The sequence below is a fragment of the Chenopodium quinoa genome, unplaced genomic scaffold (assembly GCF_001683475.1).
Source record: "Chenopodium quinoa cultivar QQ74 unplaced genomic scaffold, ASM168347v1, whole genome shotgun sequence".
NCBI classification, from domain to species: Eukaryota; Viridiplantae; Streptophyta; class Magnoliopsida; order Caryophyllales; family Amaranthaceae; genus Chenopodium; species Chenopodium quinoa.
This window is the reverse complement of record NW_018744991.1, coordinates 1,377,495-1,389,753: the sequence shown is the minus strand read 5'-3', so window position 1 is coordinate 1,389,753 and position 12,259 is coordinate 1,377,495. Positions and strand designations below refer to the sequence as shown.

The 12,259-nt window shown below is 36.7% G+C and overlaps 1 protein-coding gene across 1 annotated transcript; it reads left to right on the top strand.

Moving 5' to 3' along the window:
• The first annotated feature begins 7,024 nt into the window (after nt 1-7,024).
• LOC110706878 (putative serine/threonine-protein kinase) lies at nt 7,025-12,131 on the top strand. Its single transcript, XM_021884858.1, has 7 exons — nt 7,025-7,445; nt 8,044-8,121; nt 9,335-9,447; nt 9,817-10,027; nt 10,127-10,364; nt 10,986-11,136; nt 11,410-12,131. Exons 2-7 carry the CDS (start codon nt 8,046-8,048, stop codon nt 11,713-11,715), a joined length of 1,095 nt encoding a protein of 364 aa, XP_021740550.1. The 5' UTR covers nt 7,025-7,445; nt 8,044-8,045; the 3' UTR covers nt 11,716-12,131.
• Nucleotides 12,132-12,259: the final 128 nt, after the last annotated feature.

Sequence of the window (12,259 nt, the reverse complement as noted above, 5' to 3'; positions counted from 1 at the left end):
TATTCCCAGCCCCAACCATCGGAAACTCCGCCCCCTCCCCAAAACTAACAGCTCCTCCCCAACAACCACCAATAAATGCCCTACCATTTTTCTAAACACCCAAAAATGACCACCAACAATGGCCGCTTACGATCGAAATCGACCACTTAGCCCCTAAACACCGGACGATTTCGACCGCTACCGGCCGTTTTTGGTGGCCGATTGTAGGGGGTGTGAAAAGTGACGCCCTATTTTGGTGGTCATTGGGGAGGGTTGCTGATTGTGGGGAGGGGGAAAGGGAGGGGGCGAACTGGCGAAGTTTGAGGTGGTTTCGGTTGGGAACCAGAGGGGTCAGGGTGGGGCAGTGGTGGCGGCGCGCTGCCGGCGGTGGAGGTAGGGTGGCTGGGTTATTTTTGTTTTATTTTTTAATTATGTTGGACAAATAAAATGTTGACACGTAAGTGTAATGAGTGGTGGTAAAAACTAATTTTTTAAAATTTTGGTGGTGTTAAAATAATTTTTTTTTTTTTGGTGTTAAAAATCAATTTCGTGCTAATCTGTGGTGTTAAAAATCAAAACTTCCTTAATAATAAGCCATATGACATCTACATTGATCATCAAAAGCATGAGTGTTTAGGCTCAAGCGAAGCCTCGGGGCGATATGCTCTTAAATGTTTAGTTATTAACTTATTATATATATATACATATATATATATATATATATATATATTCACCATACTACACCCGATTTACAATAATTCTAATATATTTTGAATATGTAAGGTAACTTTAATCCAATTTGGGGTAGCTTTAACTTTTTTGGCTCACAAACCGAGATTTTATTTTACTTTATATCTTATAAGTAAAGAGAGTAAATTTATAAATAAAGCATATGTAACTTTATTGTATTTGGGTAACTATAATCTATATAGGGGGTGAGTGGGTGACTTTTTATCATTTTAGGGTAACTTTACAACCGACATACTTACATTATTTATTATACCCTTGGTTTTTGTCAAAATTAAAGTTCGAGTATGCTTATAGTGTTATACAAAGTAGATCATAATTTTTCACTACCCTCATACCTCCCAGAGAAAATCCAGATATCTAACCCCTTACTGCATGCACACGAGTAAGTCTCCGCACCAGCCACCTAATTACATATAATAACAGTGTTCATGAGAAATTATTAGCAAAATAAAGCGGTATGTGGAAAACTTAACAATAAGTCATACATACCTGCAACCGTGTGCCACGTCTGGTGGAAGGAGTGGCGGAGCCTCATATGCATGCTCCTGATCGTCTTCCTCCTGGCCATCCTGCCGTCAACGGCTAGCAGCCATAGCTGGCCTACCAACGTGGATGTGCTCCCAAGCTAATAACTGTAATAAAAAACACAAGTTAAGGTTAATCATCGTTAAGTACGTAATAGTTAAAAAATGGTATGAAATTAAATGGCTACCTGAAGCACAATCAAGGGACCGCCGATCTCCCATCTATCTCGCTAGGATGCTCTGCAAAGATGGCGATACAAGGTCGCCAGACACGCACTACCCCAGCTGTAGTCACGTATCCGCTCCCAGCTGTTCTCTAACAGCTATAGGTAGATCAACTGTATGTGACTACCACTCTTATTACTAAATAACGATCCTATCAACATGAACAGGTACGCTCGAGCGTATCTCTGAACGACTCCATCATCAGCATCAAGAGGCAACACCCCAAATGTCTCTCGTAACCACATGTGTATCAGTCTTGTGCCTCTAATATCGGCGTCCTCGGGCCTCACCCCTAACAACTTCTCAACAAGGCCACGAGGGTCCTGTATAATGGGCCCTGTCACTGCCCTACCACGTATTGGGAGTCGTGTCAGTATCGCCACATCTCGGAGCGTGACGGTGGCCTCCCCAACTGGTAGATGGAAGGAGTGAGTCTCCCGTCTCCATTTCTCAACGAGCGCAGTAATTAGCGCTCGATCTATAGGTGTGAAGGCCATCCTACGAAATCCGCGAAAACCCATAAAATCGATGTAATGTAGTACACGCAGGTCAATGACCCAATCTTCCACCGCCCTGCCAATGTGGTGCCTGCAAAGCAAGCACCGTGCTGGATCAAACTGTACAACCCACAAAATTACATTGTTAGATCAATTAACATAAAAATTGCCAAAAAGAATAAATATTTGGTAGATGAAAACTTACTGACTGCTCCCATATGTCACGGCTCCGATGGGTGTCCTGAAGTGTCAGAAGGGTATCTGGTCCTGGGTCAGCTCGTGGTGGTCCCTGATCGTGTCCCTCCATGATATCTGTTCATTGCACAATGTAAAACAAGAAATCAGCTACATCCTAAGTGAAAACATGGTTCACACAACATGGTATTAAAATAAGACATAAACTAAGACCAATACTAGTACCCGCCCGTTCGAAATAGATAAGTTCTCTTATTGTGTCCTTCCTGATGACAACGACCACATTTTCTTGGTGGACGGTTAGTCTCATCCATTTCATTTCGTATACGCTTCGACTTTGGCCGACCATGTCCTCGGACCATGCTCTCATCATGAATGATTTTAGGCCCTTTGTATGTCCTCCACGTCGTCTCACAAGGAATAGGCCAGAATTGTGGGGCATACGTATTCGAATACGCCTCTGATCGTAGGAAACTGTCCACCTATGGTTCCTTAGAAACTAAATACTTAAGACACACGGCTAGAACATGAGAACACGAGGTGAAATATCATAGGCTTGTTGCATGTACATGTTCTCAAATTGAAGTTAACGGTATGCTTATGACCTCCTTTTCTGCCTATCCTCTCTCCCCGGTGTGTTTTTACTTGGTATATACCAAGCTGACGGCTATAGACATCCATTGTATGGTATTTTGCTTTTCCGTTATTCTTCTCCAAAATGGAAGTGACCTTAGGTGAGTATGCATATCCTTCGGCACGCCTAGCAAGTGAACTATCCCTTCTTATATTAAAATACTTGTTAACTCTGTGGAAAGTTAACTCGACTAGGGACATGATCGGCAGAAAATGAGCTCCCTTCAACACATTGTTAAATGTCTCTGAGAAATTTGTAGTACATATTTCATACCTACGACCAGCGTCATGAAACAAGGACCACCTGCGAAACGGCACATCCATAATGTACTCTAGGGACTTGACACAAGATTCACCGATGAAACGCATATCTTCATCAAAAAAAATTTCTTTGTGTTGGTAAGCAGCAGCCTTGAACCTATCTCTCATGTTGTTGTTCTTCACATGAGTCCTCAAGTTAGAGGCCATGTGTCGAATGCAAAACCTGTGAGAGGCCCGTGGATCATGAAATCCAACATTCGGGTCAGTCATTGCAGCAATAATCCCAGCATGTCGGTCAGATATAACACATAAGCCTTCTCGATCAGTAACATGAACCCGAATGCAACTTAGAAACCAAGACCAACTGGAGGTGTTTTCCCCTTCAACTATTGCAAATGCTAGAGGAAATACTTGAAAATTAGCATCAACACTTGTAGAAACCAAAAGTGTGCCTTTATATTTCCCATACAAGTGTGTCCCATCGATAGAGAGAACAGGCATGCAATGTTTTAACCCATCGATGCAAGGCTTGAAGGCCCAAAACACTCGTTCAAACACCTCCATGTTGCTGTAGTAAACGCCTTCAGCAATAGCTTTGTATTTCCATAAAATTATGGTGCCCGGGTTTGACTTTTGGAGGGCTTGCATGAAAAAAGGAAGTTTGTTGTATGAACTCTCCAAAAAAAAAAAGTTACGCAATAGCTTTCTGTTTGGCATACCACGTTCTTCGATAGGGAACGTCGAATTGAAATTTGTTGGAGATGAGATGTTGTATGAATTCAACTCTCAAACATGGATCTTTCTACACAAACAACTTCACATAGTCACAGATTATGGAGGAGTCCAAGTGTCGGTGATCGCTGGGCGGAACTTCATTCACGCAGTTCTCACGATGTGGGCCCTTGTAAGATACGATCTTAAAGACATGTGTGTTTAGATTTGTTTTTGTACCATGTAGCGACCAACCACACTCCCTCTTGCATTTAAGATGAAGGACATTCTCATTCGATGTCACCGTGGTGTAGAACTGATTCTGTTCTATAGAATACAATTTTCCATTTTCTGGAGCACTTTCTTACTATCGAAAATCATGCCCTTCTCAAATTCTCCCCCGACAACAAATGAAGTCTGGCTCCCCAAATCAGCCCAATACATGTCCACCTCATAGTTCTCGCTTATTTGAGTGAACCAAGGCAATGGAGTTCTAGCCACAACATCATCAACAGACAATTCGTTGTTTATAACTTCTTCCTCATCTCCGCCCTCACCCTCATCATTTGTATCCTCATACATATCAAGAACAGACAATTCGTCGTTTACAATAGGTTCAGCAGTCACCAAAGTTTGAGATGGTGTTGCTTGAACATGTTCTTGCGGCTATGCAACTGATAGGTGATGAAATGTTATTGTTTGAGGTAGATGGACCAGGTTGCTGCAACATTGACATCGGTGATAAAAATTGATCGTCGTGTAACATTCTACTGAAAGATCCCATTCCATATTCAAATGACAGAATGTTGTATGAGGGCATTTGTAACGAGCTTGTATTGTATGAGGGAAGATATGTAGGTTGTTGCTCTGTCAATCGAATAGTCTGTTGAGTACATAGAGGCACCATTTCCACAATTCCACATACAAATCAGCGGGAAGAGACCTCATTGCAACAACACCCCTCAAAACCTCCAAATAGTCATCATTCAAAACAGGTAAGATTTGAATCCCATTGGCACTCTCAAACCTCATTTTAATGTTCAATTCAACATTCGTTGGGTTTGAACCAGTTACAGTATAAACCTTCTTCAACAAATCATTGTAAGTCATACAAGGTTTCAATGCCAACGGTTCCATTTTTCCTCCTCTATACTCGACGTTCGATCCGACACACAAAATTTCACCCCCCCAACGGCATAAAAAAACAATCAATTGTGAAGCCATGTTCTACATAACAATCAGAACACATATTAGATGACACAAATACACAACACAACTAAAACCACAATGATTCCATTAAATCCTCAAGCTAAGCGTATATACAACATAGTGTTCAACAATGTACTTATTTACCTAGTTAATCAACAATGTAGTATATATTTAAATTTACCTAATTCAACAATGTAGTTCGTAAACATACTTGAAATATACATGATTTGAAATTAAACAACATACATATAAATGTACTTAATTTCAATAATTAAACAACAATGTGTAATGTAGTTATACTTATTTCGCATACTTGAACAACAACAATATAGTACACCATTGTAAATTACAAACATAAATTCCCAAAAAAACATCATAAACAAGTAAAGTAGTTAAGTTCAATACATAACTCAAATACGATCAATTTACTGCGTAAAAGTGTTAAACAAAGAAGAAGGAATAGTTTTTAGTGAGTATGATGAAGATCTAAGTAATGGGATGTGATGAATTTGCTGCAAATATGGAGGATTGGACGAGCAATGTGGCGCGGGTTAGGGTTTGGAAATTGGGGCTTTTCGTTTTCTTGAAGAACAATGAAAAAAATAACATCACACTGCCTGAAATACCCGATACAACTGGCATTTTTGGTACAACGGTAAAATGCCAACCAGGTTAGCGCTTTTGCCTTGACTGAAACTTTTTTAAAAAATTGGTCAGGTTACAAACGCCAGCCTGGTTGGTGTTTTACCCTAAAAGCTTAGTTTGGTAAATAGTTTTGCCACTCGTCTACTTTGAAAAATTGTTTCTATTAAAAGCCCACTTTGACAATTTTTCCTACAAAGTGTCGTTTGATTAACAAGAAAGGTCTATGTCTATCAACGTTACTAACCTTGGCCCCCTCCTTTCTTAAATAGATCAGATCATTTTATTTTATTGCAACACTTCCAAAAAATAAAAATTCACTCTACTTTTTACCTTTTATTCGTATATTTTTCCTCTTATATATGGTCTTAATTTTTTCTTTATTATTTCTTCGTATTCATTTTCAGTCACATTCATAATTTTAAAAAATAATTTTTAATTATTTAACAAACCTCACTCACCTATTGTTTTAACAAAACCAAAATTCATAAAACTTCTTGCCGGTTAAACTATTGCACTTTAAAAAAAAAATTACTCCGTATTATAGATGAATGTTGGAGACCTAGTTAACGAATACTCCCTAGGTGCCTTTTTAAGTGCTCGAGTTTGACTATACCACAATTCTCATACACCACCTTGACCAATATTTATGCTTTATATATGTTTTAAAGATCAAACATAGTCATATAAATACTTGTTAGAATCGTCTCAATGTATATATTTATGGATTTACCGAATATCAACTTTTTATAAATGTACTCATTATTAGCGTAAATAAAGATATTAATAATAGTTAAAGTTTTGCATTGACAATTGTGTTGGTCAAATTAGGGAAAATAAAAAACCACACATTATATATACACCCTAGGTGAACATAAAGGTAGGTCACATAGGTGCACATACATTTTAAAGTTTTTTTCTCGCTCATTTGATAATGCCCAAAGATTTTAAAATGAACAAGGGATATTAAATGAGCAGAAAATATCTTTGGACGTAAATAAGACAATCAACAAACTAAAAATAAAAATTAAGACAATTTACAAGGAATAGAGGGAATACCATACTAAACTTTTTATTTTTTATTTATAGATAATAAAATGTTATTTCATACGAGTACGAAGTATCGAAATAGTACCTATCACGAGTCAACTCGGTCAGAAAAATATCGTGACGTCATAGTTGCCATACGTATACGAGTAGACAAGATAGCGAAGTTGGTATGTCCTGGTAATCACTGATTAGTATTCTACGAACAAGTTGCAGTCATCTTAAAGTCATGACTACGATATACAAACTATGAAAGCTTCAAACATCAAACCAAACGAAAAGTCAAAAACACAAAACATGAAAATTGGAATGTGTACACACACAACTACAATGGCCAAATTGTGGACCCAAAACAAGAAAATGTATCAACATTTGGATTATCTCCAAATAAAATTTTATACGAGTGAAAATATTTCTCATACAGCATATCCAAAATCCAACCACTTAGTTTCAGGTTTCCGTTCTCTGTCCTACCTTTTCCATTTCCAGCTTATGTAAGAGGGTAGCAACTAGCAAGATAAAGACATTTCTGAATTATAAAAATAAATTCATTTTTTTTCTTTAAATAATTTTTTTGGACCATTTTCTTGCCATAAAAACCCATCTTTTTTTAATTTTTTCTTTTAAAAAAAAAGGAAAAACTCTTGGGAACTTTTGGTTTGTTACCTATAAAATCCAAAAACAAATCAAGGGGTGTAATTTTTTGTATGAAAGCTCAGATTTTCAAGCCCTTTTAATGATAACTGCCACCATCATCTTCTGTAAGCACAAGGTAATTAATTTGTCTACTGTTTTTATTTTGATTTGATGTTAAATGATGCTTGAAATTCTGATCATGGTGTTTTTTTCTCTTAGATCTTTAAGGGTAATTTTGTTGCTGATTACTGTATTTTTATGGTTTAATTTATTTGGGTTTCTTTGACTTTTTACTTTTAAAATGAGGTTGAGCTCAATTTTGAGTTCAAGTAATTTAGGTAAACTAAGTTGTAGTTCATTATTTCAATTTTGATTAAGAAAGAAATGATGGGTATTGCTAATTATGTTTTTTTTTTCTTCATTTTTCAGTTTGTGGGGGGTAATTTCATTTTATAATCATGATATGATTTATATTTTGGTGGGTTGAGAGAAAATTTTATACTATAGTTTTATGTTTCTGATCATGTGGATGGGTTTCTGCAAAAGCTGCTTCGATAATTTAATGTTACTTGGAAAAAAAATTGGATTTATATAATCTAGAGGATTGTGAGAAAATATACTTATATTACTTAAATTCCTGTATTAAATTCTGGGTACAGACAGTGTCTGGGGTTTATTGTATTAATAATGATTTGTCTCATATGAGCTTTGTAATACATCTTGCAAACAAGCAGATATGAGCTGTGGCTGCTTTGGAAACCCTTCTTCACAGAAGAAAAAGAATCCTGCTGCACATCTGAAAGAAGTAGACGGTAAGGTTACTAAGAAACATAATATTATCTTAACTATTTACTGCTTTTCATGTTCAATATTGTGTAATTGCTACAATATGTTGTAATTAAGTTGATTTAGTTCATGGTAAACGTGATAATGTTTCTCACTGACTCGCAAATGGTCAGTAGAAGTTATTTTAGTTGTCTTAGGATTAATTTATTTTATTCCCTGCTTGTAGGGAAGGGGTTTCTTGGTATTGAGCAGTCGAATGTAATAACTTCTTGTATTGACTTAATAACTTATGATTAGTCGAGGCTATCTCTATAACATGGGAATGTAGGGCCATTTTTTTCTGCCCCAAAATGTTGCAGTCAAAAGTACACAACTCTCACAAGTAATTTTAAAGAATTGGTTGAAGTGACATGATAAGTATAATACTACTGGAAGCACGCAAACACCTGAGGTTTCCTAGTTTCTGAAACCCCACCGTTTCCTTGTTAATGAAGCCTGGAAATGGCTGGAACTTAAGGAATTCCTGTTTTCAAAACGCTTCCTTAGCCAAAACCCAAGTCATTTTCGTGCTAAATAGATACGCAGACCAGAAAAAATATATATACCAAGTACTTTTGCTGTCGAAGGTTTAATAAAACCTTTTAGATTCTCAAACAATATTTTGATTTATGACTCAAAACACTCTTTTTTTATACCTCTCAGTGGATATTTCTGTAGGATTATATCTTGTATGTGTTCTACTTCTAGGTAGCTATCAATAATAATGGTTAGCTAGTACAAGGTTTGATCATAAAAGTCAAAGGTGGTCAGTTTGAGGAGGAAGGAGCAATTCTGGAACTGTTATATTTTCGTATGACACGAGTCACTATTGAATGAGTGATATCTGTTTTGTTGGTGTTATGACGTATGAGTGACTGGTTCAGTCGCAATTTCTCGCAAGTAGTTCCACTCTTTTCTACATATATCATACATGTCAATGTTTAGTAATTCTTTGATTGTATTGTGAGACGGTTCTTTTTGAATGAGTGGTTTAGCCATGTAAGTTGCACTTCATTTTTCCATGAATCCATGCACACAGAATTTATCACTCTGAATTTAGGTTAAGTTACTTCTTTCTTATTGATCTGGTTTTTACCTGTAAGTATTATTGTGACATTTTAAGAAGCCATTTTATCCCTTTTTTATTCAATACCTTTTCCCTTTTAAAGCTAATATAGTTTCTTTTAATTTTGTAAACAGGGCAGTTGCTTAAGAACATCAGACACTTTTCATACAGTGAGTTAAGAGTAGCAACAAATAATTTTAATTTGAGCAATAAAATAGGGCGTGGAGGCTTTGGAACAGTATATAAGGTAATCTGTGTATATCCTTGTGGTTGTGTTGTGGTTTTATGGTGCTTAACTGCTTAGTGTTTGGATTGACTGCTGAGTATTTTACTCTGTCACTTTTTCCCAAGTTGTCATTTAGTTCATCTCCATGCCCTCACACCTCCTATTTGTTTTTTCAAGTTCATTCTTAGTGCTGTATTTATACTCCTTTCTGTAAATATGTAGCCATACACTTTGTGAGATATAATTTGAATTGCGTGATTGGTGTCCCATGTATGCAAGTGATTAGTTGTTTTATTGTTGTTCAAATGTACTTCATCAAATATAATTGGTTCTCTATGAAGACTTAGTGTCACATGTTACTTATCGGATCTAGTTGTTTATTTTGGCTAGGGAACCTTCAAAAGTGGACTGCAAGTTGCTGTGAAAGCACTCTCTGCTGAATCAAAACAAGGATTGCGTGAATTTTTGACTGAAATAAATACTATTTCGAATGTCAGGCACCCAAACCTAGTTGAGTTAATTGGATGTTGTGTCGAAGGAGCTAACCGCATCTTAGTGTATGAGTTTGTTGTAAATAACAGTCTCGACCGTGCATTAATAGGTAAGATCAAAATTTTAATAGAATAAGCTGAGCAGCCTCTTAGTGATTCTTACTTGATGGTCTTTGCAAAAAAGTTTGTTTTAACTGTTATTCTATTAGGTTATACCAGTGATCGTAGTAAACTGAATTGGGATAAGAGGTCTGCTATATGTTTGAGTACTGCCAAGGCTCTTGCTTTTCTTCATGAAGAACTTGTGCCACATATTGTGCATAGGGATATCAAAGCAAGTAATGTACTCCTTGATAAAGACTTTCTACCAAAGATTGGCGATTTTGGGTTGGCTAAACTTTTCCCTGATGATATTACTCATATCAGCACCAGAATAGCTGGAACAACGTATGTATTCTTTACTTCGTCAAAGCTTTTTCTCTAATAGTTATGCTTCCATTCCTCTGTTCATATGACAGGAAGTGCTTGCTTAATAATATTGGGCTTGTATATGCATTGTATAAAACATTTGCAACTTAACCAAGTCATGGTCAATTACTCCATTTATGAGGTCCACACTTGTTAAGATCGGACTTGTAATATGCATTGTATAAAACATTAGTGACTTAACCAAGTCATGGTCAATCACTCCATTTATTAGGTTCACACTTATTTAGATCGGACTGGTAAAATGCGTTGTATAAAACATTAGTAACTTAACCAAGTCATGGTCAATTACTCCATAGTTGAGGTTTTGCACCTAGCCCATCTTGTGCTAAATGCTTAATACCATAATTATCTTTTTAGGTGGGGTGTCACCTTCCCAGTTCCCACTTTTGAGTTCAACTTGATGATTCGTGACCATTGATGATTCAGGATGAATCATTATCTAAGCTCTATACATTATTAGTTCATTGTTCTCACCTTAACACTGGTTCTGCATTGTCAATTCCAAAACAAATGGGATTGAAAAGGGTGAAAACTTGTGTAGGAGTCCAAAATTTACTCAATTTTTGGATTATGATGCAGCGGCTACTTGGCACCAGAATATGCTATGGGTGGTCATCTGACAATGAAGGCAGATGTTTACAGCTTTGGTGTGCTTATACTTGAAATAATTAGTGGTCAAAGCAGTTCCAAGTCAAATTGGGGTGGATCAAATAAACTTCTTCTGGAATGGGTATGTACATTTATTGTTGTACCTTAGCCTTTCCTTCGCTGTCTTTCCATCTCTTTTTGGCTGGTTTTTTATTAATGCTTAGACAACATAACTTGTGGCTTGGTAGTCTCATAATGCTCAGACTGTAGCAAACATCTGGTGCAGTTATTCTGCATTCATGCTTTATCTTTTCCCCGTCCTGTACTTTGATGCTATTTGTTTAGTGTTTCTATGCTTTCTGGTTGACCATATTGGTTACCAAGCTCATAGAGATGGTATGGTGTCATTCAATAGGCTTGGCAATTGTACGAGGAAGGAAGATTGCTGGAGCTAGTGGATTCAGAAATGGGGGAATATCCAGAGGACATGGTTATGAGGTACATAATAGTGGCTTTCTTCTGCACCCAAGCTGGCGCTAATAGAAGGCCGCTGATGAGTCAGGTTATTGAAATGCTGTCTCCGAAAGTACATCTAAATGAGAAGGAGTTGGCAGCCCCAGGGTTCTTTCCAGATACCCAAAAGGGTAAGACATCTGCTGGCTCTAGCTCTATTCACATTAGCTCTGCCCCCATCACCATCTCTGAAGTGATCCCCAGATGAAGAATGAAGTTGCACATAATTCTTTAATTGATTCTTCAAAGTATTGTTTCTCATTCTTTATGGTGCGCCCTTTCATGGCAGACACTGGCGCATAGATCCTATTTAATAATTTAATAGAAAGAGATTTGATATTTTAGTTTTTTCTAGCAGCTATCAGCATGAGAATGATGCATAATTATTTTGTTTCAGTGTAGCTACAAGATACATAACTATATCTGTGTTAAAGGACAGCTTGACAGTACACCATGATGCATCGCAATTATTTTTACTAAAAGAGCCAATTTTATGGGATTCTATATTGAGTGCTTTTATTTACTACCCTCGTTTCACATTATGTGCAACAATCGGGTATTTTTTGTAAGATATAAAAATTTTAATTGTAGAACATGATGTGAAACAGAAATAGTATTTATTTATTTATTTATTTATTTTATATTCTCTGGCACACACATCTCACAAGGGTCCTTATATTTCCTAAAACTGTTTTTCTAAGGTGAGAAAAGCCTAACTTTCAAGGACAGATGAAGTATTATTACCATATTAA